This window comes from Trichechus manatus, unplaced genomic scaffold (genome assembly GCF_000243295.1).
Source record: "Trichechus manatus latirostris isolate Lorelei unplaced genomic scaffold, TriManLat1.0 scaffold00008, whole genome shotgun sequence".
Classification (NCBI taxonomy): Eukaryota; Metazoa; Chordata; class Mammalia; order Sirenia; family Trichechidae; genus Trichechus; species Trichechus manatus.
The window spans coordinates 12,467,872-12,475,711 of NW_004443944.1; the positions used below are offsets into that span (position 1 = coordinate 12,467,872).

Consider the following 7,840-nt stretch of genomic DNA (forward strand, 5'->3'; position numbering starts at 1 on the left):
CGGCACACAGCAGCAGCAGTAACAAGAGTCATAATGTAAATTGTAGTTTGATTCTAAAGTTGAAAATCGGAAACGACTAGATAAAGCTTGGGAATTCATAAGGCAGGATGCAAATATTATTGAAAATAAAGCTCTTTCTGACAAGTGGGGAGTAGTGGAAAGAAGGGGGTCCTCAAAGAACCGCTCAAGCTGGTGGGTTAACAGATGTGAAGTTGTTGCTTGGCTTAGAAGATAATGGTAGAAGAGTGAAAATCACAACCAACACTTCATGGGAGGGGTTTGGGGGGGATGGAGGTACCAGGAGTGCAGAATAAATGTCTCATCTTAGCTTATCGTCAACTGATGTTTGTTTAAAGTAACTTCCAAAAGAACTAAAAATCATTAGCACTGCCTCTTGGGAGTGGGTCTGTAAGTTAGTGAGGAGACTTCATTATTCAACCGCTGTCTCCTGCTACCATATTCATATGTTAATTTTATAGATAAAAATTCAGTCTGTAGTTATAAAGCAGTGGAACTAGTAAGGCAAGCCAATTCCCTGGTAAAATATAACGTAAGCACGATAGTGAGCATGCTCATAAGCCTCAGCTTGATTTGGGACAGTTGTATGTAACTTAAATCTCACATCTTCCATCTTCCATGTTCAATTTTGAGATGCCAGGTTAAATGAGAGCTTAGAATTGACACTGACAAAATGTCCTCATCAAGAGCGTAGATTTGAAAACCAGGATGCTTGGTGGGTTCAAATCCCTGCTATTTGACCTAGTCAAGTCGCTTGATTTCTGAGCCTCAGTATTCCTGTCTATAAAGTGGGGCAACAGTGCCTACTCATGGGATTCTTTTGAGGATTCAGGGGTTAATCTGCATGAAGTGCTTAGCACAGTGACAGCACCTGGTGACAAGTTCAGTACGTGTTGGCATCCCTAGGAGGCTGCGGGTAATAGGAGTTCAAAAGACCCAACGGTCTCGTTTCGGCCAGGTGTTCTGACGCATGTTTGGGGGGAGTTCTGTTTTGCCTGCCTGCTCTAATGGAAACACACCTTCCGTTGCTAGGGGACACCCCCTTCCAGTGCTGGCTCTGTAACGCCAAGTTCAAAATCAGCTCGGACTTGAAAAGGCACATGATCGTGCACTCGGGGGAGAAGCCTTTCAAGTGTGAGTTTTGTGACGTCCGCTGCACCATGAAGGCGAACCTCAAGTCACACATCCGCATCAAGCACACCTTTAAGTGTCTGCACTGTGCCTTCCAGGGCCGGGACCGGGCCGACCTCCTAGAGCACAGCCGGCTGCACCAGGCTGATCACCCCGAGAAGTGCCCCGAGTGCAGCTACTCCTGCTCCAGCGCAGCCGCCCTGCGCGTGCACAGCAGGGTCCACTGCAAGGACCGCCCCTTCAAGTGTGACTTCTGCAGCTTCGACACCAAGCGGCCCAGCAGCCTGGCCAAGCACATCGACAAGGTGCACAGGGATGAGGCCAGAACGGAGAACCGGGCCCCGGTGGGCAGAGAAGGGCCCAGAGAGAGCAGCTCCCAACACGTGGCCAAAATAGTGACCCAGAGGGCCTTCTGCTGTGATACCTGCGGTGCCTCCTTTGTCAGGGACGACTCTCTAAGATGCCATAAGAAGCAGCACAGTGACCAGAGTGAGAATAAGAACTCGGAGTTGGTCACTTTTCCATCGGAGAGCAGTGCCTCAAGCCAGCCTGGCACCCTGGTCTCCGTGGGCCAGCTTGAGGCACCCCTGGAGCCCAGCCAAGGCCTCTAGTTCAGCCAAGGAGAGTTGTCAGCTGTCAGGAATCCCAAACAAAGGCTGTTGCCCAGCCCTCCAAGGCAGACTGGCTATCAGTCCCGACGATGCCTCTTCCTGCCTTTCAGTCTTCTAGAAGCAATGGCTCAAGTGACCCTGGCGTGAGGACAGATACCAAGTAACGCGGTAATGACACTTCTCCACGTTGCCATCTTCCCTCCAAGAATGATCTAAGCCAGTTGTTCAGAGGTGGGAGCCATGGGGCACTGCTCTGTCCAGTAGGAGTCACCTCTTCATGATGGATTCCAGTCTTAAATCTGATCTGGAATTCCTAAATCTTAAAAAAAAAAAAAAAAAAAATTCTCTGAGGGAATTATTGAACTATTTAGATGACGTAGAAAAAGAAAACTGATCTGTGTAGTGGAAGGGAGTTAAGATGAGGACGGGTACGTGGAGGGCCCCAGATGGCTGGAAATATTCTATTACTTAACGTGGGTGGTGGTCTCGAGAGTCTTCGCCTTGTACGTGTTTACATGATGTCCTTGATCTGTGTTTTACCATCAAAAGGCAAACTAAGAAGGACATTTCCTTTTTTTGTTTTTACATTCCTCCACAGACAAGTTATGGTGTGACATTCTTCATCCCCTACTTCAGTAACTGAATTATAAATGCACATGGTTTCCTCAGTGATAAGTGAAAAAACCCAATTTTGTACTGCAGTGAAATGCAATTTGATCTGCAGGTGGCGCCAAAGATCAAGCTAACCCTTGACCAGCCAGTGACTGCTTTGTGAGATTCAAAATTCTGCATCTACTTGTATTCATAAAGAAAGGACTAGGGGTCCACTGGGCCCTGAGCATGGTTCTGGGATATGTGATGTGTGGGACAGACGAGCATGGTTTCGTCACAGGGAGCACTTAATGTTTGCTGAACCAATGGACAGGTGAAAACCCAGCGCTTACATCAATGAACGTTTCAGTTGGCCCAAGCTTTAGGGACTGTGGCTTCCCAGTGGATATGTAATCTATCCAACATTGCTTTGTTTGTTCTGTGTTGGCATCTTTTTTGCAAATACCATCTTTGTTAAATACAAATTCTCGTGCACCCTCATCAAACTAAACATCTGTGCTTTTAAGTTAGATTAAGTAGATCCATTGTTTTTGATAAACTAGGGAAAAGGATGTGAAAACGAATTTTTATAGATTGTATGCGCGGGGATATTTCACTTATGAAATAGCAAGAGGTACATAGCTTATTTTGTTATGACAATTGAACAAATCTGACTCCATTTATTTAAGTTTTACATCAGGAGGTGATAACGCAGCGTTGAATCTCTTTATTGTAAGAAAAAAGAAGATTAAAATGATGGTAGAGACTTTATGATGGTATTAATCATTTCTTTGCTTTGGAGCTATTGTTTTTGAATGTTGAGAAAAGTGGCTGGTGAGCGCTGGTGCTATTGTACAGATCCTGTTGTTACTTTGATGCTGTTGGTCATGAGGTCTTATCTACGTTTTCTGTTCTAGAAACAGAAGTGTCGTTGACCTTTCCAGTGGGAACCCATAGATCAAACTCACATATAAATGCTCCTTGAACTTCTGGAATTATAACTCTTCAGATAAACAGGAAAGATAACCTTTCTAGAAGGTGGCACTGTTTTGTTATTGCCGTTAACAGTTGTATGGGCTTCAATTCATAGTCCCATCATGACTAGTTAACACTTGAGTACTAACAATGACCCAAGCGCTGCTCTAAGAACTTTACCTGTATTCCCCTGCTTGATTCTCCTCAGTTAAAGGGCTTAGATTCACCTTAGCCATTGCTTAGCAACTTTGGATGCAGAGTACAGCAGGGGTCAGCAAAATCTTTCTGTTAAGAGACAGATAGTAAATATTTTAGGCCATGTGGGGCCATAAAATTTCTTTTGCATCTACTCAATTCTGTCATTTAGCACAAAAGCAGCCATAGATGATAGGTAAAAGAACAAATGTATCCCAATAAAGCTTTACAAATACAGGTGGCAGGCCAGATTTGGCCCATGGGCCATAATTTCCCAAACCCTGTGGTAGAGCAGGAGCCTGGTGGCGCAGTGGTTAAGAGCTATGGCTGCTAACCAAAGGATTGGCAGTTTGAATCCGCCAGCTGCTCCTTGGAAACCCTATGGGGCAGTTCTGCTGTATCCTATAGGGTTGCTACGAGTTGGAATTGACTCCACAGCAACAGGTTTGGTTTTGGTTGGTGATAGAGCAAGGGTCCCTTGGTGGTGCAAAGGCTAACGCGCTCAGCTGCTAACCAAAAGATTGGAGGTTTAAGTTCACCCAGAGGTGCCTCAGAAGAAAGACCTAGCACTCTATTTCCGAAAAATCAGCCATCGAAAACCCTATGGAACCCAGCTCTACTCTGGGTTGCCATGAGTCAGAATTGACTTGATGGGCAACGTGGCAGTAGAGCATTTTTATCTGAATTGGTAAGTGTAACTTGCAGAGCACGTTAAAAGAGACTGAACTTTCTGGGAGAGACAGAAATAATATTTGCACAAAGCTGAGAACTCCCTTCAAGAGAAGCTGAATTAGGACTGTCAAAATAAATAAAATTTTAAAAACAATGTTGAGACAGGCAGGAACTCAGAGGATTAGGGAAAAAAGTGGGTTATAAGGGAAACCAAGAGTTGAACTTCTAGGAATAGGAGGTGGTTGTACCCCTTTTTTTGTTGGCAAGGAAACTAGAAGGTAGCAATGGACAGGGTTAAATAATTTGGTAAGTGGGAGATGGAACTGGCTGAATCTGCTAGGATGAGATTTAAAATACACAGAGAACAGCAGTCTGGACCTGGGAAACAGCCTTAACGGCTAAGGGGCTGCAAATGTGGGGAATGGTGGTCTGCAAAATCGACCTGGATCCAGAAGGTGATTGTGTTTGCAGTTTGACTTCACCTGGACCAGGGGGTCCGCAAACTTTCTGTAAAGGGTCAGATCATAAATATTTTGGGCTTTGCTGGCCCCAGACAGGCTCTGTCAAAATTATTCAACTCTGCCACTGTAAGGAAAACAATCACAGACAATATGTAAATGCTGGGCTTGGCTGTGTGTCAATAAAACTTTATTTACAAAAACAGGCCACTGTTTGGCCTATGGGCCATAGTTTGCAAGCCCTGAGCTAGACCATAGAGTGCAAGCAACAGGTCATGGATTAAGGACAGGTAATAAACATTAAGAATGCTACATTTCTTGGGGCCACTTTAAGGAAGGTGCTGCTTCGTGCAACAGATAGTTGAGTCCTAGGAAGGGTCCTGGGCAAAACTGGACCCTTTTGCATAGCTTGTTACTATATCTTTATTCAGATCAGCTATACAATCTCCAAGGAGCCCTCGTAATGCAGCAGTTAAGCACTCAGCCGTTAACTGAAAGGTTGGCGGTTCAGACCCACCCAGTGGCTGTGCAGGAGAAAGAGTTGGCAATCTGCTCCCGTACAGATTATAGCCTAGAAAACCTTATGGGGCAGTTCTGTCACATGGGGTCGCTATGAGTTGGAATCGACTCAATGGCACCCAATGACAGCAACATACAGTCTCCAGTGAAGAGTCCAGAAATCAAGGTGATATCCTCTTTCACCTTCTTTTGCTTCAGGTTTCTTGCTCCCTCCTAAATGCAATTAGAACGTGATTTTTTTTTGTCTTATTGTTGTGCTTTAAGTGAAAGTTTACAGTTCAAGTTAGTCTCTCATACAAAAATTTATACATACATTGTTATGAGACCCTAGTTGCTCTTCCTATACTGTGACAGCACAGTCTTCCTTTCCACCCCGGATTTCCCGTGTCCATCCAACCAGCTCCTGACCTTGTCTGCCTTCTCATCTCGCCTCCAGACAGGAGCTGCCTATTTAGTCTCAGAACGTGATTTTTTTGTTTCCTGTTTTTAATTTCCTCCTTAAAGAAAAAGGATGAGCTTCAATTCATGTTGCCATCATGACTAAGGAACACTTAGGTACTTACAATGAGCCAGGCACTCTACTAAGAACTTTGCCTGTATTTACCTCTTTGATTCTCTAGAGCTGGGACTAGAGTGAGGCAAGCAAGGCGCTCACTTCGGGCACAAGATTGAAGGTGCCAAAAACTCTAACCAAGAAATATTTTAATGCAACACCCAAGGATATACAGTGAAAGGTCTGTCTCTTTCCCATCCCTGTTCCTCCTTTTCCCTTTCAAGAGGCAGTCACTATTAGTAGTATCTTGTGTATCTATAAAATTTTTGTTTTAAAGTTTGTCATCGTGACTGTCTGTGTTGAATTAGCTGCCAAAAATAATTATAGTATCTACCAGTGCCAGATGTTGCTCTGAGCCCTGCAAACATCTCCACTCCAGATAGGAACTCTGCAACCTGGGTGATGCAGGCTGCACTTTACAGATTAGGCTCCTGGCAGAAGAATGATCAGACACAGGCAGTGATCCCAGGAGATATCCCTAGTGCCAAAGAAGACACTACTTGGCGATGGCTCCCCATTGCCTGCAGGGAATGCCTCGACATGGCATTGACTGCTGTCTCTCTACCCTCAAGCTCCCTCTACTCTCCCAAACTGCTTGTTACACACCAAACAGCATCAATCCTTGATTTTCCCACTTTGTGACTGACATCACCCCTCTTTCTTTTCCCTCTCTACTTCTTCCAGCTACACACGTGCCCCATCTGAGATAGGCATGCAATACTAGGCTGCCCCAAGGGTCACTGAAGTCACCGTGAAGATGCATTTCTGCAGATTATAGTGCATTACCTGTAATCATCCCGTTAAAGATGAACCGACTAATGATCTGCTCTCTTCTTGTTCCTTAAAGTTATTTCTCTAAAATGGTTTTCGGGGAGGTCAAGACATACAGGATACACAGCCCCCTGACCTTTCTCTCCTCTTCCTCTTCTTGCATTTTTATGTTCAGTGGGTATGGTTGACCATTAAAATGCTCCTACATATGTTTAGTCAGACCCTTTGCAAATCAATAGCCCTTCATCTAGAAAATGCAGACTACAGTGGAGTGACCGAACTGTATACCCTGACACGGACCACTCAAACTGGAAAGCAGCACCCTAGTGCTCACTGGCTAAGAGTGGTGTGTGAGTTATTGCTGAGATACTGTTGCATAACAGACCACCCCCCAACAGCTAGTGGCTTACAACAACATTTTTCTCACTTAGGATTGACTATTGTGGCTCTGGTCTGGGCTTCTAGTTAAATGGGCTTGGCTTAGGTTCCAGGTTGGGTTCAAGTCTTCCATGAGACAGTGAATACCATGATCTTCTCGTGGCAGCTCTACAGGAGTGCAAGAGGAAGCGCAACTCCCAGACCTGTTGAAAGCCGTGTGTTCATGTGGTGTCCGCTAACGTTCCATTGGCCAAAACAAGCCCAGCATCAATGAGGCAATGAGATATTTCCCCTTCAGTGGGAGGACTCTGCAAAGTTATATGGCAAAGGGTGTGGGTATTTAATCCACAGGTAATAGTGCAGGGAAGTAAAGAATTGGGACCATAGTCTAACCCAAGGGTCAGCAAACTACAGCTAAATCCAGACTGCCCTCTGTTTTTGTAAATATTTTATTGGAGTCTCAGTCTACAACTGAGGTAATTGTAGGGTTACATGCAGTTGTAAGAAATAATGCAGAGGGCTCCCTTGTACACTTCGTCCAGTTTCACCCAATGGTAATCCACCACCTGTTTTTGTACAACCTGCAAGCTAAGAGTGGTTTTTAAATTTTTTAGTGGTTTTAAAAAAAAGAGAATATATCATGACATGTGAAAATTGTGTGACATTCACACCTCAATGTCTATAAATAACGTTTTACTGGAACACAGCCATCCCATTCATTTAGGTATTGTCTGCAGCTGCTCTCATGCTGCATTGTCGGAGTTGAGTAGTTACCACACAGATCATCTGGCCTGGAAAGCCTCCAATATTTACCTGGCCCTTTACAGAAAAGGTTTACTGACCCCACTGTAACCTGCCACAGTTGATAGTCACTCTAGTAGCAACGACTTACACGTGTTTCGTGATTACTATGTGCCAGACATTCTTCTAAGTGCTTTACCTTCCTTAACTCATGTAGTTATCACAAG

General features: G+C 44.6%; 1 protein-coding gene across 2 annotated transcripts in view; it reads left to right on the top strand.

Moving 5' to 3' along the window:
• The window catches only part of ZFP64 (ZFP64 zinc finger protein), a 77,132-nt gene extending 75,030 nt beyond the window's left edge, over positions 1-2,102 (top strand). Inside the window, exon 9 of one of the 2 annotated variants that reach the window (XM_004370230.2) lies at positions 1,051-2,102. In XM_004370230.2, coding sequence (XP_004370287.1) covers positions 1,051-1,760 — 710 coding nt within the window. In that variant the 3' untranslated portion in view covers positions 1,761-2,102. The remainder of the gene's footprint in view (positions 1-1,050) is intronic. The other variant, XM_023742879.1, reaches the window with a different exon arrangement.
• Positions 2,103-7,840: the final 5,738 nt, after the last annotated feature.